Source organism: Geotrypetes seraphini, chromosome 4 (genome assembly GCF_902459505.1).
Source record: "Geotrypetes seraphini chromosome 4, aGeoSer1.1, whole genome shotgun sequence".
Classification (NCBI taxonomy): domain Eukaryota; kingdom Metazoa; phylum Chordata; class Amphibia; order Gymnophiona; family Dermophiidae; genus Geotrypetes; species Geotrypetes seraphini.
The window spans coordinates 73,999,713-74,027,526 of record NC_047087.1 but is presented as its reverse complement, the minus strand read 5'-3'; the positions used below and the strand labels follow the sequence as shown (position 1 = coordinate 74,027,526).

At 41.7% G+C, this 27,814-nt stretch overlaps 2 protein-coding genes across 7 annotated transcripts in view; one reads left to right on the top strand and one right to left on the bottom strand.

The window, feature by feature from the left end:
• ARL13B (ADP ribosylation factor like GTPase 13B) overlaps positions 1 to 27,814 on the top strand; it is a 92,505-nt gene that overhangs the window by 43,178 nt on the left and 21,513 nt on the right. The window lies entirely within an intron of this gene.
• STX19 (syntaxin 19) lies at positions 4,628 to 5,531 on the bottom strand. The gene has a single exon (XM_033940517.1). The coding sequence runs from the start codon at positions 5,529 to 5,531 to the stop codon at positions 4,653 to 4,655; it is 879 nt and encodes a 292-aa protein (XP_033796408.1). The 3' UTR covers positions 4,628 to 4,652.

Below are 27,814 nucleotides of genomic sequence, written 5' to 3'. Positions count from 1 at the left end.
TCTAGTAGTCCAGGATCTGCCCTGTCTTCCCCCTCCCTTTTGGTTCAAGGCTTTTGGTTCAAATCTGCTTTCCCCCTCCCCTCCTTAAGGTCCTTTTGTCTCCCCCCTCCCTGATCCAGCATAGCTAAGGCAATCCCCATCCCACCGGGGCCCTTGCGATGGGCACAGCCTTACCTCTTGATTGCAATTTGAGCTAATTCCCCTTTATGCCTCTGAAACTAGACAAAACGGTAGCAAACTTAAAATGAATACATTTCAAAGTGCTCAGCACTTTGGGGGCCTTACTGGGAGGAGTACTTCCCTAAATGCTATGTTTCAACAAGAGGATGGATGAGGGTACAGACTTACTCTCTCAGTTTATCTTCAAACTGTCCTCGTCTCCTTTCTTCACTCTGGGCCTAACTACCACAGCTGAAAGTTAATTACGGCTACCGTCGGCCTCTATAGTATGTTCTCTCTGCCGCGGTCCCACACCTCCTGTAACATCAGGACGGGACCGCGGCAGAAGGAACGTGCTACAGAGACCAATGACAGCCTGCTAAGTTTGCTCTGCAGGCTGCCGTAATTAACTTTCAACTGTGATAGGTCCAGAGGGAAGAACGGAGGACGGTGAGGGGGAAGCATGTCATCTGAGCAAGACAGCTGGGCGCTCACCTAAATTAGCTAGGCAAAGCGCCCAGCTAAAAGATGCTAAAGACACTAGGGAGAAGACCGGCTCAGCGCTCTACCGGCATTGCCTTTGCAATCGACTGGTAGATCGCGATCCACGGTTTGGGCACCCCTGGTCTACAGTGTCAAAGGCAGACACCACATTAAGTGATACCAACAAGTATTGTTTTCCCTTATCAGATCCTTTACAGATCTCTTCACATAAAGTCAACAAAAGTAACTCGGTACTGTGATCCTTCCAGAAACCAAGTTGAAAATCATCCAGACGTCCTCGTTCTACCACAAAGTCTTCCAATTGCTATAATACTATTTGTTCTAGAACCTTCAACATAAATCTCAAATTAGAGATTAGTCAAAAGTTTTCCTTCTTAGTAATATCTAAAACAGAATTTTTTAATAGCGGAGAGATTACAGCTTGCTTCAACTTCTTAGGAACTTCTCCTAACTTCAAAGACTGTTGTATGATATACTCTATTGATGGAGCTACATCAGCTTTTAGTGCATTAAGCACTGTAGGAGCAGATGAGTTCAATAGGCAATTAGAAAGGCTAACATATTCTATTGCTTCAAGTATCTGTTCTGGTTCCACCACCAAAACATCAGTCCAGATTTCTGGCACACCTGTACAAGCCGAATCATCCACTGGTTGAGATACAGTATTCATAACGTTTTGTTTAGACAAAAAGTGGACAGCAAATTCATGACGTTGGAAATTTACTTGGTTATTTTAAATGATTTACAGCAGCAGAAAGTGCAAGTACAAAGGGAGACAGAAATTTGGTGAAGGCTGGTGGGGGGCATGTAATGCTCTTCTGCCATGATGCTGCCCCAGGCAAGTATATGTATATAATATACTTGCCTGGGGCAGCATCATGGCAGAAGAGCATTACGTGCCCCCCACCAGCCTTCACCAAATTTCAGTCTCCCTATCTACGTGAACTAATTACAGCATCTACTCTTTCCCTCCCTATCCCCTCAGGGTTTCCTGCATTCCACTGAGAGCAGTGGCAAGCATGGTGCCCCCCTCCCCTTTCCCCTGCCTCTGCTTTTAACAATACCTGTTCCTGGCGCTGTAAAGCAGTTTCAGCACTGGTAGAGGCTTTCCACTACAGGCCTCCACTCAGGTAAAAGCGGATAACGTAACTGGTTTTAAGAAAGGTTTGAACAAATTCCTGGAGGAAAGTCCATAGTCTGTTATTGAGAAAGACATGGGGGAAGCCACTGCTTGCCCTGGATCGGTAGCATGGAATGTTGCTACTCTTTGGGTTTTGGCCAGGTACTAGTGACCTGGATTGGCCACCGTGAGAGCGAGCTACTGGGCTTGATGGACCATTGGTCTGATCCAGTAAGGCTATTCTTATGTTCACATTATACCCTTTACCTGACAGGAAGTACACCACTAAAGGAAAGCTCTTTCTAATAATGAAACTGCTTTACAGTGCCAGGAACAGGTATGGATGAAAGTGGCATGGGGAAAAAAAGGGGGACATCACACTTGCTGCTTCTGCCAAAAGGGGAAGAGATAGGTGAAAGAAATGCTGAAACCTGCGTGGATAGATAGGCTGTCATAGAGATTGTGTACCCCCAGCCCAACTTTTGACTTTAAAATGGTCAAATATTTTGTCACTTATACATAAATACATATAGTAGCTTTTGGCAGTGGACTGTGCAAATATTACGTTAACTTTAATACTGATATTTAACAATTGAGTAGTTTCTAACTATTCTATCTTGGGCTGATGTGTATTTAATTATAGATTCTTGTCTTGGTTGCATTGAGTTCTACACCAAGTGGTCTTAAAAAAAAGCTCTCCAACATTGTCTCAGATTTTGTTCAAAATTTGTATGGAAAACTAGCACAACATTACAAATTTTTTCCCAAAATATCAGATCCTTAGTTGAAATAGTCACTTAGACCCCCTTGATTTTGCTGGGTACTGGCAGTATTATGCACAGCGGTAAATAAAATGTCATTTTTAGCTGCTCATAAAGCTGACAAAAATTGATGAAAAATACAAATTTTTGGCAATCCAGCACAACTGTTGATTCTAGTCTCATACCCCCTTTTATTAAACTGTGCTGGTCGTTTTTAGCGCGGGGAGCCGTGCTGAATGCCCTGCGCTGCTCCCGATGCTCATACAGTTCCTATGAGCGTCGGGAGCAACATGAGACATTCAGCGCGGCTGCCCGCGCTAAAAACTGCTAGCGCAGTTTAATAAAAGGAGGCTTCAGTGATGCTAGTAAGAGCATCAGGGATGCAAAAGCTCGCTTAAATCTTTTGCTCAAAGTGGGCCTTAAAACTTATCACAGTTTGTCATTACAGATTTTGACCAGTTTATCAACTGTTATAGCTCCAGAACAAAAGTAGATACCTCAGATTTTTATCATAGATTATCCTTGCACTACCCTACATTGTCAAATTTACAGCAATTCAGTATGAATAACTGCATCGGAACATTTCTTCAAATTTTGCACCATTGATACAAGGGCTGAAATTTGTCAATTTTTAGGGTCAATTTATATATAAAAAAAAGTCTGCCTGAATCTTTTTCTAATGAGTATCATCTGAAAGAGCAAATATTACTGTACAAAATTTATATTTGTTTTGCAATGCAATGCTTTTTGAAAATATAAATTTGCTTAAAAGTGTCGGATGTTTGTATGCATGGCCCATGATATACACATATCACAAGCCTAGAAAATGTATATGAAATAGGTGTTGCGTTGGTCCATGGTGACTTTATCACGACTGTATCCACATCACCATAGTCGCCATTTAACACTTCTATTTTTGCTAAGATGGACAACATTATGTAGATTTCAAAATAAGTACATTTGATCCTTGACACCACCAGAATTCCTTTTTATAGCACTAACCCCCTCTTCTCCGAAACTGCGATAGCAGTTTTTAGCACGGTGAGCCGCACTGAATGGCCCTCACTGCTCCTGACGCTCATAGGAACTCTATGAGCGTTGGGAGCAGCGCGGGCCATTCAGTGCGGCTCACTGCACTACAAACTGCTAGTGCAGTTTAATAGAAAAGAGGATAAATAAAAGCCTAAATATGCCTAGTATACTGACCATTTCTGAATACAGGTTCAAGATCCTTTATCTGAAATTCCAAACACAGAAAAGCTAAAAAAAAACCCGAAATTTGATACAGATTGGACAAGTAGTCAGTTTCCCCGATGTAACACACTCTGAAACCAGTGCATATGTTTCTCCTGTTCTCTGTGCAATTCAAGTCGGAAGACTGGAAAAATGGCAAAGAGAGCTGACAATTCCACTCAGGGTGGCAGTTTTATGGTCTGTCTTTTTCTGACTTAACATTTCCATTCCAAAATCCCAAAACTGAAATATGCCTGGTCTCAAGGATTTTGGATAAAGGATCTTGTACCTGGTACTATGTTCAGTCATTTTCCTGCCCACTATATTCTGGGTGTGTGAGCCATCCCAAGTGTTTTCTACTGTATGAAATTCATGCTTGAAAGATATCAGCAGACACATGATTTATCTCATTGTAAATTAGCAGAATCTACTGAATCTTTTGAAAAGGAGACAGAATGAAATAGCCTAGACCTTTGTTATTAGTCTTCCTGTAACATCAGTGGTTTTCGTTTGACATGAGAGCTTCATATGACTGTCGTTAGCATATTAATGAATTGAAAGACAGTCACTCAGTTACTTTGTAAGTGATAAAAATGAACAGAATCTCAATTTAAAAGATGGTTAAGGTCTTTTGAACTTTACATTTTGGCCAAATTGTGAGATTGCTACTTTTACAGCACATAATACCTTAATTTTCTTTTGAAATTGAATGCAAATAATTGTATGAAATACTAGATGGCTGAGCTCTCTCAAAAACAGATTTTGATTTTAATTTTAATATGTGACAAAAACTTTTATTTGTTGTTTTTTTTTTTTTACTAAGAATACTGCAGGGATATCCAGAAAGAATGCTAACAGGTGGCATCTCTTATTCCTTACCTACAGCATGGAAAGCAACAGCAGCAAATTCTGCAAATATTTCTCTTCCTGTACTTAACTGCTAGTTTAAATTTCTCTGTAGACATGTGCACATAGTCTTCAGTATTGTGTGTAGCCATTTCAATATTATTGAATATTTCTCCTTGCTCCTCCACCAAAAGCGAGATATGAATGAAAAGATCTTTCAGGTCTTTGATCTGGTTTTCTAGGTTTATAAGTTCCTTATGTCTTTGCTCAATCTCTGAGAGCTGAGCTTTAGTGATCTTTACTTCAGTGAGCAAGTTTTCATTGAAGATCTCCCATTTGCCTTGTTCTAGCATTTTATTTACCTCTTGCTCGGATACTTCTTTTCCTGCCACCTCTAACTGCCTGACAATGAAGGTCTTACATGTTTGCTGCTTGATTGCGATTGTGTCATTGTAGAGAAACATGGTTTTTTGAAAGTTCCTGAACAAGGCAGCATGTTGGCCCTTGAGCATCCTTGTGAGACTAGATGATGGGCCATTTTTGGTTTCTGCCTCTTTTGCCAGTTTTGATAGAGCACCCAGATGCTTATTGATTTGTTCTGCTTGAATCTTGATGTCCCTGGCAGTGTTTGACTCCCTTTTGATGGCACTAAATCTCCTCATAGTAGACAGCAGGGTCTTCTGCTGCTGACCAAACTTTTGGACATTGTCTGAGAAATCACTGAGGTCATCCTGAAGTTTCTGGATCTCATGTAGATAGTTTTCAACCATAGGTTCTTTTTCATAAAGAATGGCTTGCTGTTTTAAATCCACATGTTCCTCTGCATCCTCATTACGCACAAGGTTCTTCTCTTGGGATACCTCCAGTTCCTTTGCAAGTTGCTTAAGTTCCTGGAGACGGTCTCTCATTTTGTTTGTGTTGTATACTTGTTAGAAAGAGAAAACGGAATTTGTTCCTTTCTTTAGAAAACCAGTTTCACAATAATCCTAAGGAAATAGTTATGGGGGGAAAAAAGTCAGATTTCACTCTTATTTTGGCATAAAGTTAAACAACCAAACTTCAGGAAACATTGGCTGCAAAGATAGCTGCAGACCACATCCTCTAAACAGAAAGCATGTGTCAGAATGCATGTTAAGAATATTTAGGCTTTGAAGAATGAGAAATAAAATGTGAGGAGTTCTGTGTTGTAATAGAAATAAGTTTGGTTTAATAGTGTCAGGGTATAGTACCTAGTAAATATAATGCATACCCTGACTGACTTTGTGCCTACACTAAAGGGTACAGGTAAAAAAGCACTGCATGCCATGCTCTGTCCAGGATCTTGTCCCGTCTCTCTCACTGGATTTCACTCTTTGTCACACACATTAATTTGACACGACTTTAGCTCTGATGTTGTATACACTGTGCCAAAATCTGATTATTGTTTTTCAGGCAGTTTGGCTTGGCATGTCATGAAGTCATTGTCATCTATCACAGATGAGGCAACAATGCTTGCTCTGACTTCATTAATGTGTTATTCCATCTTTTCTAGATCTGCCTGGATCTCTTCTTATGAGGTTTAGTTTTGAAGGGGTGTATATTGGTTTTAATTCCTTGTAGGAGAAGAGCGTGAGTGTACTGATTTGGTGGTGGTCTGGTATTCTAGTTTAGAAGAGAGGAGTTTGCCTGTCATGTTACTTGGTCATTGGCATGGAGCTGAAACTAAGGGCCTAGAGAGTGAAACCTTGATGATATCTCATTTGTGATACTGTGCCTCTTAGGATCTGGATTAGAAACTTCACCTGGTACAATAGGTAACATTTGTGAGTGATTAAAAAGTATGATTCATGAAGGCTGATAGCATGAAAAAACTCAAAGTATTACAGCAGCTTTCTTGCCATCTTACCTTATATATAAAAAGGAGCACCCTGCGCCATCCTAGCTTTTACACTGGGACTGGGTCCTTCTGCCTGCAAATGGATACTGAGTCAGCATGGTGAGGAGCTTGGAGCGCCACTGGGACCAGGGCTTCACAGTCAGGCACTTGGATGCAACACAGTTACCGAGGGCCAAATAAAACCGCCAGGTGGGCCAGATTTGGCCCCCTGGGCCTTGTGTTAGACATGTGTGCTCTGATGCCTTCAGATTACAAAGAGGCACTAGGCAAGGCTGCCCCCTCTCCCCTCTGTTTGTTTTGGTTGTAGAGGGGTGTAACTGTTGGAGAGGAATAATTTAAAATATCCCTCTTTGTAGACAATATCTTGCTTACAATAGGCTGGCCTAAATTCTCACTGCTATGTAATGCTGGACTGGATGTGCTCTGTGTTCCAATTTATATTTTCTGTGTTTGCTTTGTGAACCGCTTAGACTTAGGTGGTGTATAATTTTTTAAATAAATAAATGTATAGTGCAAGAGCTACAGCAGTATGGAACATTGTCAGGATTTAAAAAGAATGCATCTAAGTCAGAACTTAATGTGACTCTGTCTAGATCCTAATGATGTGACCATTATTAAACAACAATTACCATTTGGATGGGCTTCTAAATTTATTCAATATCTGAGGGTGAGGCTGTCTAGGGATTTAAAAAGCATTTATAATCTTAACTATGGTAGACTGCTTCCAGACCTCTCCAAAACTTTGAATAGATGGTATGCACTTCATCAGGCTTGGGTGGGGAGAGAAGCCATTTGTAAAATGATGTTTCTCCGAAAGTTTCTTTATCTTAGTCATACTTTGATTTGGGGTACGGGGAGAAACAGTTGGGGGAAGGGGGTGATGGGTGGGGTCTAGTTGCTTTGTATTCTGATTCCTGTTTGGTGTTCCTTCACAGTTGATTGTCGGTTGGATCTTATATTGTACATAAAAATTGCTTACATATAAAAGCGCTACTTAAACGTTTTGGTCTTTAAAGTTGATATATGAAAGATGGCCTTTAAAGGAAATGAGATCTGTAGTGTTTATATTAAGACAATAATATATGACCGTACACAAAAAAAATAAAATGCAATTTATTGCATTCCTATGCAGTCCAACATTTTATAGGAACCCTCTTCCCTCCCCCCCCCCCCTCCATATCAGGAGAACATAAGAATAGCCATACTGGTCTATCTAGCCCAACATCCTGTCTTCACAGTGGCTAATCTAGGTCAGAAGTAGCTGACAGAAGCCCAAATAGTACCCTTGCCACAGTTCTGTGTAACGCAGTTCTCAGACTTGAGCTGTTCAGGCCTCTTAAGGCATGTTTGTCATAAAAAACATTTTTGGGATAGTTAAGAACTTGTTGACATCAGTGACAAGAAAGTTCAGCGTAAGGACATGTGAAAGTAACCAAATTGCCCTATAAGACTAAATGATCTGAAACTGTTCAGAGCAGCTTAACTAAACAATAACATCCTAACAACAAAAAAATCCTAAGAATTATTTTCAGCATTTGTCCCGAGGGTTTCCCTCCAAGTAAGATATAATCCTCCTGCAAAGTCTTCATATTGGTAAAGTGTATACTGCAATATATGTAGTGTACAAACCACTTATTTAAAAATGTTGCTAGTCTGGTTTGGCAGGTTGAAATAATTAAAAACTGAATTTGCAATGACTGTCTCCCTCTTAATCCCTGCATAATAAGAGATGCAGTCAAAACTTGTTGTTCCAAAGTGCATTTTTATCAGGGCTTTATAATTGCCTCTTCTAAAGTTGGCATTACATTTTTACATAATGAGGCTGCAGTAAATGGCAGTACAAACACTGATTTCAGGTTTATTTAAAAATTTGATATACCGCCTTATCAAAATTCAAAGCGGTTCTACATAATATAAGAACAAAATATTTAAAAAGTGTGAAGTTTCTACTAAAGTTAAAAAACTGGAAACTGTTTCTAATGATCAAGTTAAACAAGTAGGAGACATTGAAAAATCTATAACTGAGATTAAATCTTTAAATAACCAGCATGCAAAGGATAAAGTTTTTCTTCTTCGTAAAATTGAAAACTTGGAAAATCAAAATAGGAGTTTAAATTTGAGGATTTTAAATTTTCCTATGTCTAAATTTAAAACTCCTAGGGAATTATTTAAGGATTTCCTGGTTTCCATATTAAAAATTGTGGAAATGAATATACCACCTTTGCAAAAGATTTATTATCTAAAAAGGACAATAAAAGAGCCTGATACAACTATTGAACAAGATTTAACAACTTTCCTGGAATCATCAAATCTCGAATTGTCCGGACGAGCTACATTGATAGTATCCCTGGTATTTCATCAGGATAAAGAAATGATTTTGAAATTGTATTACGGTTTAAAACAAGTTTCTTTTTTGGGAGAAAGAATATACATATATCCGGATGTTTCAAAATGGACTCAGACCAGAAGGAAAGAATTTCTTACATATCGGGAAAAAGTTCTATCACTAGGAGCTTCTTTTCAGTTAAGATTCCCTTGTAAATGTTTTGTTGTATTTCAAAACAATAGATATATTTTTTATGATTCGCAGCAGCTACGTTTCTTTCTAGAGGGAAAAGGAGTCTCATTTGCACCATAGTGATTTTCGGTATAACTCAAGTCTATCATTATTATTAAACCATCAGTTTTCACTCAATTTCCTTTAAATTCTTAATATGTGATCTTTCCTGGAAGAATTTCTTTCTCTTTGTCTCCTTCCTCCTTTATTGAGGACTATGTTAAAAAAAAAGTATGGGTTACCTCTTTTTTGTTAATATATTGATCCAATAATGAAAATTGATTTATTTTTGTATTATTCTTTTGAATTATTATGATTACTAAAAAAAATATTGGATGTATTAATACCGTATATTGCCTGTTAAGCACAATTGTTGTTTATTTGAAAATTTAAATAAAGAATTATAAAAAAAAAAACCAAAATATTAAAAAAGTGTACGTTAAAAACAAATTACAAATAATGCTACAAACAATCAAATGCAGTGACAAACATTAACTTACCAATACAGGATGGAAAAGGGCAGAAACACAATTTGTAAAAAGATTCTTGTAACACTTAGGCCACAGTCCTCTAAGAATACCTATTCAAAATATCCTTTTAATATAATGGAACAGTCTAACACTCATCAGCCTGCACTTTGAACTGGAGCAGTTAGGTAAAGGTACATCTTGGGTGAAGGCCCTCAGTAGCATAGATGCCCAGGATGGGGGAGGTGGGGGAATTTGTCTTTCCTCTCCCCACAGATTTTAATGATTATTTTTGTATCTTCCATAGAAACATGAAGGCCAAATGGCCCATCCAGTCTGCCCAAACACAACATTCACTTTCTCCTCCTCTCCTTAAGAGATCTCATGTGTCTGTCGCACGCTTTCTTGAACTTAGACACCGTCTTTGTCTCCACCACCTCTACCCAGGAGAATATTCCATGCATCTACCACCCTTTCTATTTTTTTTTAAAAAAAGGTATTTCCTTAGATTACTCCTGAATCTGTCACCTCTTAACTTCATCCCATGCCCTCTCATTTTGGAACTTCCTGTCAAATGAAAGAGACTTGCCTCATGTGCATTTATGCCACGTAGGTAAATGTCTCTATCATATCTCCTCTTTCCTACCTTTCCTCCAAAGTCTGCATATTGAGATCTTTAAGTCTGTCCCCATATGAATTATGATGAAAAACACTGACCATTTTAGTAGCCTTCCTCTGGACCAACTCCATCTTGTTTATATCTTTTTGCGGTCTCCAGAATTGTACACATTCTGTTGCAAACATATAAGATTCTGTACTGAAGCTGTTGTCCAAGTTTCAAGTTTATTGAGTTTTGATATACCTCCTATAGTCGTGAACTTTGCAGAAGTATGTTGCTCATATCTTTCAACTCCTCCACTTCACCAGTGGAGAATAGCTCCCTCTCTCATTCCTTCAGCAAGCAAACTGAGAAGGTGTGTTCTGCTCTGCTTTCTTTTTATTATATTTGGATCTTTTTGTCCATTGGTTCTTTTTTCCTGCGTGGCTTCGGTGCTTGGAGGTCCCCTTCTTGGGTTTACTCTGCCAGGGAAAAGACAGAGACCCACAAGGGTGGGCTAGTGCTCACAAGCCAATCTCTTTGAGTACCTGTAGAGCCAGCCTGCTTTGTAATCCAGCAAAGGTTTGGGGTCCATTTCCCTGGGAGCTTGCTCACCAGCTGATTTATAAGAGGCTTGAGTGCAGGCTGTGAAGCTGTACCTGAGGTCTCACCAGAGTATTATACAGAGGCATCAATACCTCCTTTTTTTCTACTGGCCATACCTCTCCCTAGGCACCCTAGCATCCTTCTAGCTTTCACCATCACCTTTTCAACCTGTTGGCCACCTTTAGATCATCACATACTATCCCACCCAAATCCCATTCCTCTTTTATGCACAAAAGTTCTTCACCCCCCTAAACTGTACCATTCCTTGGTTTTTTGTAGCCCTAATGCCATGACCTGGCATTTCTTATCATTAAACCATAGCTTCCAAATTTCAGACCATTTTTCAAGCTTCTCTAGGTCCTTCCTTATGTTATTCTGCAAGGTACAGGCGGAATAGAAGTCACTAATGTAATGTAATGTAATGTATTCACACCATTAGGGGTGTCTAATCTTGCAGATTTTGGTGTCATTCGGAAGAAGGCAGATCTTACGCGATAGCTCTTCATCAGTATGGCTTACAAAAATGTTTAAAAGAACATGCCTAAGAATTCTGGGTAACCGAACCTTGAGGCACACCACTGGTAACATCCCTTTCCTTGGAGAAATCTCCATTGACCACTACCTTCTGTCACCTTCTACTCAACCAGTTCCTGACCCAGTCCATCACTTTGTGGCCCATCCCGAGGGCACTCAAATTTATTTATGAGACGCCTTGTTGGAACACTGTCAGAGGCTTTGCTAAAATCTAAATACACTACAACTAGCACATTCTCTCTATCTTTTTGTTACATAATGTCCATTCCCCCCCCCCCCCCCCCCCACACACAATCTTTTTGTAAACATTCATTGCAGTGGAGATACACAATAAAGCTTATTTTCATCTATTAGTGTTCTTAAATTGTGAGGGTCTTTTTTTTTGAGTTCTCTTTCCTTGTCTTATGGCTCTATAAAAGGTCTATAAAAGGCAGTTTCTATAATATTACAACCCATTCTAAACATAAAATCAACAAACTTCTATCTGCTTAACACTACTTGGTCCTTTGAATATATTTCAGGCAGTTTCATGGCTTATAATTGTGCCTCCACAGTTTTTGTAAAGAAAATTCATTAAGTACTTGTTAAAGGGAATACATTTCAGTGCAAATGTTTCTGGTGGTCCCAGAAACAGTTCTGTAACTTGTCTTCAGAGATCCAGAGCAAAAGTGAAGAAGCCTGAATTCAATGTTGTGTTTTCTTTAGTGTGAATCATTTTGGCTTTTTATGGTTCTGCTAACAATAGAAAGACAGCACTAGTACTGTATACTTTAAATGCAAACATTGGTTTTATTCTACAAGATCCAACACAGAAAGATTTGATATGCTTCAATGTACCCTTATTTTGATATAACTTGTCTGCTGTAGAGAATGACACAGGGACAAATTTGTCCCCGTCCCTGCAGGAACTCAGTATTCCTGTTCCGTCCCCGCAAGTTTTGTCCCTGTCCTTGCTCCATTCCTGTAAACTGTGCCTTAACCACACAAGCCTCAAACATTTATGATTTTAAAGTGCTTGAGGCTTGTGCAAATGAGGACAGAGCTTGCAGGAATGGAGTAGGGATAGGAAAAGAAATTGCCGGGATGGGAAAATGAGTTCCCGCGGGGACGGGGAAAAATTTGGCCCCCTGTCATTCTCTAGTCTGCAGCTTCTGAAGTTTCTCCGGCTGGATAAACTTAACTCTATTAATTGACTGTTAAAGTCCTTTTTGAGTAAACACACTTTAATAGTATAAAAGTATTTATATAGCAATAAATCTGTGTAGCTTTGTGTGTGCTGTTCATTAAAAAAAAGTACATAAAATAACCAGACAAGTATATACTGTACTAATATTCATGGCAATTTCTATCTTCCAGCTTATGGAGGTGGTGAAAATGAGAACAGTATTAGAATGTAAATAAGCATGGAATATGCATCAGCAAGAGAAACGGATTGTAAAGCTGAGCTCATATGTGGATGGGCCCTATGTTGTTTATTTGTTCTTTTTGTCTGTGTTTCTAAAGTTTTAACTCCATCAAAGTGAGTGAGCAAGTTGTATGTTTATAAGACTTGGAGAATTCTTTTCATACCATGCAAAATCAGCTGCTGAACTGGAAATGTCGCAGTTATTCTGTAAGGATTAAAAGACAGAGGACAGAATCTTCACATTAGGCTACTCGGAGGGCAATTTATAACAGCTGTTTTTTTAAGCATTTCACAGAAATGCAAAATAAGTACCTCAGACTCCAGTGTATGGTGAAGTTTTGACTTCTTGTTGGTGCTAGGGTCCTGCAGTCAGATGAAACAAATCCCAAGCAGACAGCTTTTAAGTAATTGAGAAACAGTAACTTTTCCATTGGTAAGATGCTCCATTCATGCTGGTTGTAATCCCCTCCACATTTATTTGCTTGATCTCTTATTTCATGACAGAACTTTGTAGGGTGCATTGATACTCCCCATTCTTCAGTGGTCTTCAGAAGTGTTTCTTGTAACTTCTAAGGAATCTGTTTCTCAGTCTGTTGGAGACGTGCTATTGCTTGGAGGCAGATCTAGGGTTTGTAACTGGCAAGTAGAAGGAGGGGCCTGTGTTTGATTATTTAGACAAGACGTTGTTCATTGAATGCTGTCATTTAAATGATGGTGGTGGTAATGTATGGGTGGTTTTGTGGCAGCTAAACTAAAGGAAAGATCTATCCTAAGCAAACTAGATGAGTTGTTTCCTTTTAGAAACAGCAAACCTTTTCTATTTAAACTTAAAGCAATAGGAAAAAGTGAAAACAGGAAATCCGATGGATACTGTTCTGTAATACCAAGTTCTACACGTGTGCCAGTATGTAACATCTTATTCCAAAAGTAAACTACAAAGATACAGCACTCTAAATAAACAGTGCTTTAATTATTCTTGCTGAATAAGTTTCTCATCTGCTTGGGTGTATGACTAATGTAATAAAACTGAAATACATGCAGCTTCCCACTGGGGGACTTTGAAAGCGTTCTCTGGAGTCAGCTCTATAAAATAGTTGTCACTCAGCCACTCAAGCGTGAGACAGGTTTTAGAGACAGTATTAGTTAAATTGGGTAACTCGGTCCAGAAAAATGTGCTTTTTCTGTGTGTATGTTGGGTGGGGGTGGGGTCCTCACCATTCTTTAGCTATAAAGGTTAATTCTGTTTTATATACAGTGGTACCTTGGTTTGCGAGTGCACCGGTTTACGAGTGTTTTGCAAGACGAGCAAAACATTCGCAAAATCGACGCCTCGGAAACCGAGCGTGCCTCGATTTACGAGCGCCCTCCCCCTGTGATCCGGCACCCTTCCCCCCGCGATCTGGCACCCTCCGCTCGCATTGCACCTCCTCCCCGCCGTGATCCGGCATCAAAAAGGCACCCACCCACTCACCCGATCACATTCTTACCCCCCATTTGGCACTGGCACCAACGCACAGGACATGCCGGTGCCGGTGCCTGAAGATCTGCCTCCTTCTGCACTGGGCCTTGAGCATCTGCACATGCGCAAGGCCTTCGTGTTCCCGTTCTCTCCGAGATTCTCGGAGATCCGAGAATCTCGGAGAGAACGGGAACACGAAGGCCTTGAGCATCCGCAGATGCTCAAGGCCCAGTGCAGAAGGAGGCAGATCTTTGGGCACCGGCACTAGCATGTCTTGTGCGTTGGTGCCGGTGCCAAATGAGCGGTAAGAAATGTGATTGGGTGGGTGCCTTTTTGATGCCAGATCGCGGCGGGGAGGGGGTGTGACGCGAGCGGGGGGGGGGCGCTACGAACAGGGGGGGTGAATTGTGTGGGGGGGATGGTGGATCACGCGGGTGGGGGCCTTCATGAGCGGGGGGGAAGCAATGCCGGTTCTTGGGGGGGGGAGTAGAGCAACGCCACTGGCCTCGGGGGATGGGGGTGGGTGGGAACGAATCAAGCGAGTTTCCCTTAGTTCCTATAGGGAAACTCGCTTTGATATATGAGTATTTTGGTTTAAGAGCATGCTTCTGGAACGAATTATGCTCGTAAGCCAAGGTACCACTGTATAATGTATATATTTTTGTGTGTGTGTGTTTTTAACCCTTCTTATTCTACAGTTGACTGGAGAATTTGGATTGGGAAACACCACTCCTTAATATAATGTACTGTTAAGACATGGCATATTATTATTGGTAATGACTGTAGTTTTATTATAGTGTTCCATGCTCAGTAACTGTAAAAGCAGCTCATGCATAGACACAGTGAATCAGAATTAGGCTGAGCACTTGTTCATGTGCGCTTTTATTTTAGCTTACTGTCAGGTTTGTTAGTGGCCCCCACAATGTATGGTTGGTGGGGTCACTTGAGAGGCGCCCTTACAAACGCCAGGTCCCAGGTTCAGTTCCCTCACAGTTGATTCACCAGGAAGTAGAATCAAAAAGGCACAGCCAGAGGTGATTGCATAAAGAATATATTATAGAAATAGGCTTACAGAAAAGTAGTATTCATAGGCATTACAACAATTAAGCATTACAATTAAGTAGAGAGCAAAGCAGTTTCCCTGCCTTACATAGTCCAGAAGGAAGCGTGAAGTTCCAGGGAAAGGCAGAGAGAGAGAAAAGGGGGATGGGGTGATGCTTCGTGTTCCATAGATAAAGAGAAGGATAGACAGAGAGATAGAGAAAGAGAGAGCTCAAGAGAAACAAGAGAGGACCAGAGTGCCAAGAGATAGAAATTTGTGTGTTGCAGAAAGGAGGCTTTTATAGCTTGGAATCTTATTCTGAATATAGAAAACTATTGCGCTTCAATAGAAGTTAAATCTCCCCCCCCCCTCCTTAGTAAACTTGGGCTAGACAGCCGAAGAATAGGCTATGGTCATATATGTATTTCCAGTCTGTCTCTGACAATAGTTTCTGATTAACTTTGCACCTGGACCCATTGTCCTAAGCACCCTCTTAATCAGACATTAACACCTTTTAGCTCATCATGATTCAATCAGGGCTACTTAAAACATATCAATCAGGGCTACTTAAAACAGTCTCCCTGCCCTCAGGGTCTATCTGCATTCACATGCCAGAGTCAGATTGATATAATTTCCCATAGGCCTTCGCTGATATAAGTAATGCCAACTAAAAATGCTGAATGGTAGCGATAGCTATGCTGACACTTACCATCACAGTAAATTTCACCAGTTATAGAAATGTGGCTGACAAGGCCTATGGTAAAAGTACAGTGCTGTGCAATGCCTTTTTTGTTAGTAAAAAAGCTTCTCAAGCGAACATGCAAGGCTGAGCTTAAAGGCCGTAATTGAAGAAAGACACAGTGCTACTCGAAAGGGTCCAGAGAAGAGCGACTAAAATGGTTAAGGGGCTGAAGGAGTTGTTGTACAGTGCAGTGAAGTACCTAGCATATGTGACACCTGAGGCCCATCATTTTTTGACACCCCCATCTATATAAAAAATATGATTTTTAGTAACAATCCACATATCACACAACAAGAGTGTACCTAAGAAAAGGCAGCATCTTAAACACTGTAGTGAACACTAGAACACCAACACATACATTGTAAAACTAAACAAGCCAGATCCCGCAGTCAATTGATCCTTCACAGTCAATGCCAACTGAAAATTATGTCCTTTTCATACACACAGAACAGAGATACACTCTCGCCCAATATAGAATAATCACAAACTAAAAATAGAAATATGTAGACCAAAGTTAAACTGAACCGCTAAAAAACCAGACTCTGTATACAATGCAACACCACAAAAATAGTGACACATATTCCCTAATACTATGCAAAATATAAAGACAGTAGATGTAAATTTGAAAAAACTGATACATAACAATCACCACTTTACAAATTAACAAATAAAAATAAAACAAATAATGAGAAATAAGAAAATATAATTTTATTGGACTAATCCATTTTTCAATTAGCTTTCAGAGGCCAAATCTTTGTTCATAACAGTACAGTATACTGCTGTTATGGTATCCTGTCCTGACCTGAGGAAAGGGGTTTAGTCCAAAAAATTGCCTTATTTCCATTTCCTATTTATAAACTTTTATCAATACAGTTACAATACTACTTGATTCTAAGTAAAGCAATAAAAAAATCTTTCTACCTTTTGTCGTTTCTGCTTTAATCATCTCTTTGCTCTCTTCTTTCTATACAGCGTTTGTCTTCTCTCCCTTCTATGCAACATCTGCCCTCTCTTTGCCCCTTCCACCCAGCTTCTGCCCTCTCTCTCTACCCTTTCCATCTACTGCCCACACTCTCTGCCCCTTCCATCTACTGTCCACCCTCTTTCTCTTCCATATGGCATCTTTCTTCTTTCTATGTCCCTTCAATAAACTGTATATCCTGTGTCCCTTCTCTCTTTTGCACTTGATTCATTTCAGCTTCACCCCCTCTCCATTTTTCTGTCTCCACCCCCTCCCCTATGCTTTGGCATCTCTCTCTCTTCTCTTTTCCTTCCTTCCTTCCCTCCCACTCCATCCCACACCATGGTCTGGTATCTATCTTCTTCCCTTCCCCATGCCATGGCATCTCTTCCTCTCCCTCCATGGTCTGGTATCTCCTTTCCATTTTTCCTTTCCCTCCCTCCCATGGACTTGTCATCTCTGGTTCCTCTCCCTTGTCTTCCTTCTCCCTCTCTCTCCCCAATTGGGTGCTGCTGCAGCAGCATTTCTCTCCCCCTCCTCTGTGCAGCAGCATTTCTTTCTCCCTTGCCTGTGCATCATTTCTCTCCCCCCTTGCCTGTGCAGCATTTTTCTCCCCTTGCCTGTGCAACATTTATAAACCCCACCCCCTGTCTGTGTGCTGCAGCAGCATTTCCCCCCTTGCTTGTGCAGCATTTCTACCCTCCCCCCTTCTCTGTGCAGCAGCAACATTTCTCTTCCCCATTTCTTCTGGCCGATTCTCCTGCTCAAAGCCGCGGGCATATACACCTCATGCGACCCGCGGCTGCGTCGGAAGCCTTCTCTCTGACGTTGTGATGTCATAGGGAACACTTCCGACGCAGCCGCGACTTTGAGCAGGGGAACCGGCCAGAAGCTGAAGAACCGCTGGAGGGAGCACAAGATGGGCCGCGGACACCCCTCTTTACAGTTTACTGCTATTGCTGCTGGTTAAGGAAAGCAGCAGCGGCAGAATAGGGAGGGTGGCTGGCTGTGCACCCCCTTGAGCCATGCAACCGGAGCGGACCGCCCCCCCCCCCTTGGAATGCCACTGGAACAGTGATTAGAGAAACTGGGCCTCTTCTCCATTGAAAAGAGGAGACTTAGAAGGGGATATGATCGAAACATACAAGATACTGAAGGGAATAGACTTAGTAGATAAAGACAGATTGTTCACCCTCTCCAAGATAGAGAGAACGAGAGGGCACTCTCTAAAGTTAAAAGGGGATAGATTCCTTACAAACGTAAGGAAGTTCTTCACCCAGAGAGTGGTAGAAAACTGAAACGCTCTTCCGGAGGCTGTTATAGGGGAAAACACCCTCCAAGGATTCAAGACAATATTAAACAAGTTCCTGTTGAATCAGAATTTACGCAGGTAAGGCTAGTCTCAGTTAGGGCACTGGTCTTTGACCTAAGGGCTACCACGGGAGCGGACTGCTGGGCACGATGGACCACTGGTCTGACCCTGCAGCAGCAATTCTTATGTTCTTATGATCCCCTGTTCTTTCTCCTCACAACAGGCCACAGAGATTAAGACAAGGCAGCCTTTCAAAAGCCACATCACTCCTTATAACTCACTCCTTGTCGGTGAAAAAAAGAACAAGCCAGATGGCTGCAATTTCTTACATAAAAGCTACATGCTCATGAAATACCTCACCTTGGTCATATATGCAAAATATGGATAGAACTTTAACAATTAAATAATTACATATTAGAAATAGAAATATGCAGACTAAATCTGAACTCATCTTCTGTAGCCTATATTTCTCACATTTTGCAGGGGCTGAACTATTATGATCTGGTTGCAGAATATGTTATGTTAATTAGATTTTCTATTCCGCCTTTACCTTTACAGTGGATAGATTGACCAGCATTCAGTAAAGTTGCTATGCCTCCACTTTCTCTTTTGGGATTGGCTCTAGATACTTTTCTCATGGGGGCACTCTGTGTGTGGGGGGGGAGGGGGAGCTGTGCAGGCACTAGAAAAAGGTGCCAGTACTTAAGTATCTCCAGAAAAAAGTCCTGGTATTGTGAGACCCAGAAACCCCTACTTCAGGTTTCTTCTCTTTTGCTTGATCCCATATTCCAATCCAAAAGTGATTAGTGCCTAATCTTTTCAGCTCTGTATAGTGCTGCCCATACTGAAGTGCTCAAATATTCATCCCCAATTCTAGGTGTGTGCATCAGAGTTGCCAATACTTGGAAGTCGCCCATGTAAGTGCTATTCCAAACATGCATCCCAGGATTGCTGAGCATATAACTACGAGTACACATGGGTGGATCATGGGCAGGACACCAAGCAATGCATGCAGCTTACAGGATACTATCAGTTGTGTGTGTTGCATGCCAACTTACAGCAAGCACTTAACTATCATATGTGGGTGCACCGATATACAGTACATTTGTGCTAGTATTCTGTAACTGCCATTAGGCATTCTCTGGATGACCACAAAAGCAACAATGAACTGAAACATTGTATATTACTGGATTTTTTCTTTTGTGTGGTCCTAGCAACTCCAGAGATATGTCTTTAGTGTTGCATTTGAAGGCCGTCGTAGAGCATTTTGAGATTCTCTTAGCCCAGCATTGTCTTTCTTAGAATTAAGCTTGACTCCATCAAAATGGTCTGTAGATAACCACAGAATAAATTGACCAAGCCGTAGAAGCTCTTTTGCAATTCTTCTATGAAGAGACTTTTTCAGCATATTAAGGTGTATTACACACAGGCTCACGTTTATTTTTGCTGCGGTTTTATTTGATACATTACAAATTTGGGACCTCTGATGAAGGTGTGTTAACTGAAACATGGACCGTGTCGGATTCTCTGGTTTGTTTCAATAATTGTTTTAATAAACATAGCCTGCATCTTGTACTCCCGTCTGCAATTTTTCTTTGTTCTAATTGCAAACCCTAGAAGCACAATCATTTGTCAGTTAGCATACATGCATTGATAGGCATGCAGAGCTTTGCTTGCAGAGTTCAAGGTCAATTTATTTGATATACCGCAAATATAAAACCAAGGTTAAAATCTAAGCGGTTTACAATAAACATTAAAATAAATAAATAAGGGGGAGGAGGGGAGACAGGATTCCAACTGAAGAAAAAAATTTGGAAATATGAGGAAAAGGAGTGGGTAGGTTACAATAAAATGGAGTGAGGAAAGGAAAGGAGTGAAACAAATAGGGTTGGGGTAAAAAAAAAACACATTTAATTTCTGCCCATGTATATTGAAATATAATCAAGAATACCAGGAAAAGAAAATATCTACAGTTATGACTAAATAACGAAGGGTGAGAGTTAAGAGCAGAATGCCAAAGAGAAATAGTATGCTTTTAGTTGCATCTTAAATGTCAGAAATAATTTTTGAGAGTATGGGGAGTATGGCTGAAGGCTCTGATTCTTCTGCAGTCCTGCTTCAGGTGGTGCTTGTCATGGAGCTCTCCCTTCTGCACCAGGAGCCCTGCAGCAGCGCGCCGGTAGGATCTTGTTCCTTAAAGAGGGAGGTCAGTGCAGGGCAGAGAGGGAAGAAGTAGGACAATTTTTTTAGATACTGTGATTTGAGTGCCCAAAAGTCCAGAGATCCAAAATTGTGAGCACTCAAACAGTTGTACCAATATTGAGGTGCTCAGAAGTCACGCCCTTCCTTGCTGTTGCATACAGTGCATGTACACTATGAGGCTCATAATTGAAATGAAAATATGTCTAAAAATCTGCCTAAGTCAGCACATAGACGACCTAAAAGACAGGTCGTCCAAGTACCGATAATGGAAAGAGATTTCTAGATGCATCTAGAGCAGTGGTCTCAAACACGCGGCCAGGGGGCCACATGCAGCCCGTCAGGTACTATTTTGAGGCCCTCGGTATGTTTATCATAATCACAAAAGTAAAATAAAACAGTTTCTTGATCATATGTCTCTTTAGCTATAAATTATAATATTATTATTAAGACTTAGCCAAAAAGAAAGATTTATAAACTATAAAGAGTTTAACCTCATGCAAAATTGTAATTTATTTAATAAGACATTAACTATTTTTTCTGAGGCCCTCCAAGTACCTACAAAACCAAATGTGGCAGTTTGAGACCACTGATCTAGAGGCATTTTAGGCCTCTGACTGCTGCTGTGCATCCAGAGCGAAAAGGGGCGTTTTTTGAGGAGTGGTTAGGATGGGAGGTGGATGGGATGTGGGCCGAACAAACAGCCTGTAGCGATAATCAAAAGTTTGACGAGGTTGCCTGGATGGAACTTATACATTTTGACAAAGATGAAGTCAAAACAGGTATAAGTTCTGATAGGGTTGCTGCTGAGCTTATCAGGCTGCTGCGATCATTTTAGTGCCCCAGCCAACCCATTGCCTCCTCCCACCCTGCGAAGACTACTGGCAGGAGGCATGTCTCCTGCCGGCGATAATTTGGAGGTTCGGAGGGTGTTCGGCAGAAGAGATTGGGCATCTCTCCTGCCGGCAACCGTTGCAGGCAGCTTTGGGGGGTGTCCGACAGGAGGGATTGGGCATCCCTCCTGCTGTAGTCTTTGGGGGGAGGGAATGGGTTCCCCAAATCTCTAACTGGCACTTTTGACAGATGCCGGCTAGAAAATCATGCTGTTAGGTGAAAGACTAGCCCCTCCTACACCTAAAAGGTCTTGGTTTGGGACTTGGGCAAATTTTTGGTCAGGATTATGTTTTAAAGACAGATGTAGTAGCAGTCTGGGCGATTAAATGCCTGAATGTACAGGTAAGCCATTCTTGGAAAAAAAAAAACCCTATGGGTTGTTTTTTTTTTTTTGAGAATGAACAATTCCCTGCTGCCGACTTTGGGCGCCTACCGCCTTAGGCCAAAAAGGGACTTAGACTTTTTTTTAATTATTACATTTCATTAGGGATTTCTATTCCACCATTACCTTGCGGTTCATGGTGGATTACAAATGGGATTGTCAGGACATTAGAAGTATTTAGGGAGTAGTTTGTACATTTCTTTTTTTTTTTTTTTAATTCTTTATTCATTTTAAAACTGACAAACAAGTGATTAATATTGTAACATTTAATTTCTAATAAGATATTCAACACTTGACATTCTTATACATATAATCTATTGATGTAAAAATTATAACCCCTCCCACCCACCCACCAGTCCTTAAAAGAATATAACCATAATAAACACAAATCAAATCATTAATTGAAAATATTAACCAACCATTTCTTTGAATTGCTAAGGATTACATCTGAATTGTCATGGTATTAGAAGTACCCCCCCCCTCCAAGCTTATAGAATATCGCTTAGTGCCCAACCAGCACTTATGCACATAAATGTTGCATTCATTTGTAAGTACTAGTATTCTATATTCTTAGCATTTTAGCTTACATTTAGGCACTTCAAAAAATATAGAATTAAGGAGCTAGTGACATGTTTTAGAGCCTATGAGTAAGCTTAAGGATTTTGCAGGAGCCCTTGTGTGAGGCAAAGGTTCCTAGGCAAAGGTTAAAAGAAGTTGGGAGATCATTTTAAAGGCAGATCCCAGGGGAAGTTAAGAATGAAAGCTTGTGACACCAAGTTTTGGCCTGGGATGGAGAGTATTGATAGAGTAATTGAGAAAGTGATAAATATAACAGTAAAAAGTACATAGCTAGAATATTCAAATTTGTGATTTACTGGAGGAGGTTAAGAGGGGGGTATTTTTCTTGGACTCACTGCCTAGACATTTCAAGGTTTAAATACATTTGCAAGCTTTGTGTGTTCTGGCATTGCTTTGCTTGGATTTTGCCTTAATATTTTTAATAAACTGTATCTCCTCACAGCAGGCAGCAGCTCTTGTTCTTTTCAGGAGAATGAAAATTCTTGAGCAAGAATTTTACCTCCTCCTGAGAGTGATTTGGTGAAGAATCCATCAGAATTTATTTTTAATTAAATGAAGCAAGCAGGGTGAGGAAAAAGAGAACAGCACTCTTGTACACATTTTGGCCTCCCTCTGAATGATACAGGGATGCTACATCTATAAAACTTCTCTAGTATAGTATTCAACACAAGAAGGGGGATAGGACTTGTATACCACCTTTTTGTGGTTGCACATTGAAAGTGGTTTACATATATGCAGGTACTTACAGTATTTTTTCGCTCCATAAAACGCACCAGACCATAAGAAGCACCCTGGATTTAGAGTAGGAAAACAAGAAAAAAAAAACATTCTGAACCAAATTGTGTACTAATATATACCAGGCTCTGCTCCCTGCCCCCCTCACTCCCTGCCAGGCTGTGCACCCAACCCCACACTCCTTGCCAGGCTCTGTACCCTGAACCCCCTCCCTGTGACAAACAGTTACAAACAGTAAAAGGAAAATAGAGCGACCAAATTCAAATACGATACTTAATGTGACAAAATAATGCTTCTTCAATAATTTTTTAAAACTCCATAAATTATTCTCTGACGGATATTTGATGGAAGCTTGCTCCATTCCCCGGGGCTTATACACAAAAATATATATAGTATTCAGTAATAGCCATCATTATGCTTCATGTTACCTGTTCATGCAAAGACCCCGAAACCTAAGCATGACAGCCCTGGGCTCATGCGGAAGGAAGTGGCTGTTGCTTAGGTTTCCATAAACAGCTCGAGACCAAAGCCACTGTGCTGCTCAAATAGCGGCCCAGCCCACCCCCTGTACCTTAGTGATCCAACCTCAGCTATTCCCGGAGTAGCAATTATCAGGTGCCCCACCTATAGAATAAACCCTTATGCTCCCCGGCCACGCACTGTCCACAGATTACTTAGCGCCACATTTTACAAAAGAGCTGCAGGCTGCAGCCCGGGTGCTTGGGGCAGACAGAGCCTTCCAACCTCTGCCTCGCCGTCCCTACCCCCGCAGTCTCTGCTTGCCGCTCCCAGCTTGATTAGTTTGACCACCTTGGCCAGCGTGGTGTTGACAGGCAGGCTGGAGGCTCCCCCCGGTACGGCGCTAACTTTGCAGCAGAGGGGGCATGGCACCTGCATCTCCCTGGCCATGGAATGAAGGGCTGCTGGCCGCGGCCTGGGGCTATGTACTCGAACATACAGTGCTTGCAGAAGTTGTGTGAGCAGAGCGGGAGCGTGATGGGCGCCTCGAAGAGACAGAGGCACACAGCACAGATGAGACTCGCCTCCATGGCAGAAGAAGCCAAAGTAGAGGGTACTTTGAGCACAAAAGAGTCAAGATAACTACCTCCATACAACTGCTCACCATCAAGGCTAAGCACTCAAGAGCCATGTCAAAAGACCAAAATGCTGCAGTTCTTCAAGGACACTGGTCCCTGACTAAGAAGGTATTAATAAAAAGGGAACTGGAGCCTCACATCCCGCTAAAGACATACGAGAACCGCATACCACGGGCAGTGAGGCTAAACTAGAGCCACTAAAGACACCAGGCTGGAATGTGTTGCTTGTCCAGCATGACCTGATCTAACGGAGGCCACATGGGGAACATCATACAGGAACTTGTGAGCCAGCCAGGGCCAAACCAATACATTTGACCCTATCTTCCATGCTGTTTGTTGACTGAAAAAAGCACCTGGCCTTTGAGGTCTCTGCCGAAACCAACAAGATCTTGTAAGAGCAGATGAAATGGCTCCTGTGAGAAGAACCAGGCTCCTGAAACCAGGAAATGTCGGCTGAGGAAAACTGCCAGAATAGTGGCGACTCTGGCCCCATTATCCACCAGGAAAGGCCGAAGAAGCACTTCCTCCCAGTGGAAAGCCACCAGTCTATCTTGCCCGAGAGAGAGAGAGGACACTAGAGCTCCCTCACAATGTACATACACCACTGCTGCAGCAAAGAAAGCTTACACCACTGGTCTGTCTAACGGGACTGGAGAGTGAGTAGCATCAGCCGAATGTCCAAAGCTCCATACGAAAAGTCCAATGTTGCGGACCAGGAGTCCACTATCCTTGAATGGAGTGGGCCCCACAATGAGCCCGCAACCCAACAGGCTGGCATTCGTGCTAATTTGAACAAGTTTGAATTAGTTGAAAGTTTGAACAAACTTGAAGGGCTGAAGTTAGGATCCAAAGTGGTGAATTGGGTTAGAAACTGGCTGTCGGACAGACGCCAGAGGGTGCTGGTTAATGGAAGTCGTCCAGAGGAAGGAAAGGTGAGTAGTGGAGTCCCTCAGGGTTTGGTGCTGGGGCCAATCCTGTTCAGTATGTTTGTGAGTGACATTGCTGAAGGGTTAGAAGGAAAAGTGTGCCTTTTTGCAGATGATACCAAGATTTGTAACAGAGTAGACACTGAAGAGATAGTGGAAAATATGAAAAAGGATCTGCAAAAGTTAGAGGAATGGTCTAATGCCTGGCAACTAAAATTCAATGCTAAGAAATGCAGAGTAATGCATTTGGGGATTAATAATCGGAAGGAACCGTATATGCTGAGAGGTGAGAAGCTGATATGCACGGACAGGGAGAGGGACCTTGGGGTGATAGGGTCCGAAGATCTAAAGGCGAAAAAACAGTGTGACAAGGCAGTGGCTGCTGCCAGAAGGATGCTGGGCTATATAAAGAGAGGCGTAACCAGTAGAAGGAAGAAGGTGTTGATGCCCCTGTACAGGTCATTGGTAAGGCCCCACTTGGAGTATTGTGTTCAGTTTTGGAGACCGTATCTGGCGAAGGACGTAAGAAGACTTGAAGCGGTCCAGAGGAGGGCGACGAAAATGATAGGAGGCTTGCGCCAGAAGACATATGAGGAGAGACTGGAAGCCCTGAATATGTATACCCTAGTGGAAAGAAGGGACAGGGGAGATATGATTCAGACATTCAAATACTTGAAGGGTATTAATTTAGAACAAAATCTTTTCCAGAGAAAGGAAAATGGTAAAACCAGAGGACATAATTTGAGGTTGAGGGGTGGTAGATTCAGGGGCAATGTTAGGAAATTCTACTTTACGGAGAGGGTAGTGGATGCCTGGAATGCGCTCCCGAGAGAGGTGGTGGAGAGTAAAACTGTGACTGAGTTCAAAGAAGCGTGGGATGAACACAGAGGATTTAGAATCAGAAAATAATATTAAATACTAGCTGATGACCCGGCGTTGCACGGGTATTTAATTATAGCAATTACACTGTAAATGGATTCAAATAAAGATACTTTATAGTGGTGAATGAAATTATTGTTTTACAGCTTAATAAAAAGTACAATATTCAAATTATAATGTTAAATATTTGACAAAATGAATACAATACAACTAAGGCAAAACGTGATTATAAACAACATTTTTAGTTTCACCTCCAGGAGCAAGAACATATAAATTGTTGGGTGAACCCACCCTTGAGCAAGCAACATAGAGTTGTGGGCCGAGAGACCCCCAGAACATATCACCCCAGATAGTGAGGGATCTGCATACCAAGTTTCGTTCAAATCGGTCAAGCCGTTTTTGAATTACTGTGAGAATGGCAGCTTTTTACATTTTTTCCATTGACATGAATGGGTGATATCTGCTTATCTGTTTGTAGCTCCGCCCACGTGTGCAGGTGGGCCGTGAGACCCCCAGAACATATCAGCCCAGGTAGTGATGGACCTGCATACAAAGTTTCGTTCAAATCGGTCAAGCCGTTTTTGAATTACTGTGAGAATGGCAGCTTTTTACATTTTTTCCATTGACATGAATGGGTGAAATCTGATTTCTGTTTGTAGCTCCGCCCACGTGTGCATTTGGGCCGCGAGACCCCCCAGAACATATCACCCCAAGTAGTGAGGGATCTGCAAACCAAGTTTCGTTAAAATCGGTCAAGCTGTTTTTGAATTACTGTGAGAATGGCAGCTTTTTACATTTTTTCCATTGACATGAATGGGTGATATCTGCTTATCTGTTTGTAGCTCCGCCCACGTGTGCAGGTGGGCCGCGAGACCCCCAGAACATATCAACCCAGGTAGTTGGAATTACTGTGAGAATGGCAGCTTTTTACATTTTTTCCATTGACATGAATGGGAGAAATCTGATTTTATGTTTGTAGCTCCGCCCACGTGTGCAGGTGGGCCGCGAGACCCCCAGAACATATCACCCCAGGTAGTGAGGGATCTGCATACCAAGGTTCGTTCAAATTGGTCAAGCCGGTTTTGCGGAGGCAGTTTTTACATTTTTTCCATTGACATGAATGGGTGAAATCTGATGTTCTGTTTGTAGCTCCGCCCACGTGTGCAGGTGGGCCGCTAGACCCCAAGAACATATCACCCCAGGTAGTGAGGGATCTGCATACCAAGTTTCGTTCAAATCGGTCAAGCCGTTTGTGAATTACTGTGAGAATGGCAGCTTTTTACATTTTTTCCATTGACATGAATGGGTGAAATCTGATTTTCAGTTTGTAGCTCTGCCCACGTGTGCAGGTGGGCCGCGAGACCCCCAGAACATATCACCCCAGGTAGTGAGGGATCTGCATACCAAGTTTCGTCCAAATTGGTCACAGTGAGAATGGCAGCTTTTTACATTTTTTCCATTGACATGAATGGGTGAAATCTGATTTTCTGTTTGTAGCTCCGCCCATGTGTGCAGGAGGGCCGCGAGACCCCCAGAACATATCACCCCAGGTAGTGAGGGATCTGCATACCAAGTTTCGTTCAAATCGGTCAAGCCGTTTGTGAATTACTGTGAGAATGGCAGCTTTTTACATTTTTTCCATTGACATGAATGGGTGAAATGTGATTTTCTGTTTGTAGCTCCGCCCACGTGTGCAGGGGGGTCGCGAGACCCCAAGAACATATCACCCCAGGTAGTGAGGGATCTGCATACCAAGTTTCGTTCAAATTGGTCAAGCCGTTTTTGAATTACTGTGAGAATGGCAGCTTTTTACATTTTTTCCATTGACATGAATGGGTGAAATCTGATTTTATGTTTATAGCTCCGCCCACGTGTGCAGGTGGGCCGCGAGACCCCCAGAACATATCACCCCAGGTAGTGAGGGATCTGCATACCAAGTTT

What these genes read in the sequence shown, in the direction of transcription:
- STX19 (XM_033940517.1), bottom strand. Translation starts at nt 5,531, where the DNA reads ATGAGAGACCGTCTCCAGGAACTTAAGCAACTTGCAAAGGAACTGGAG.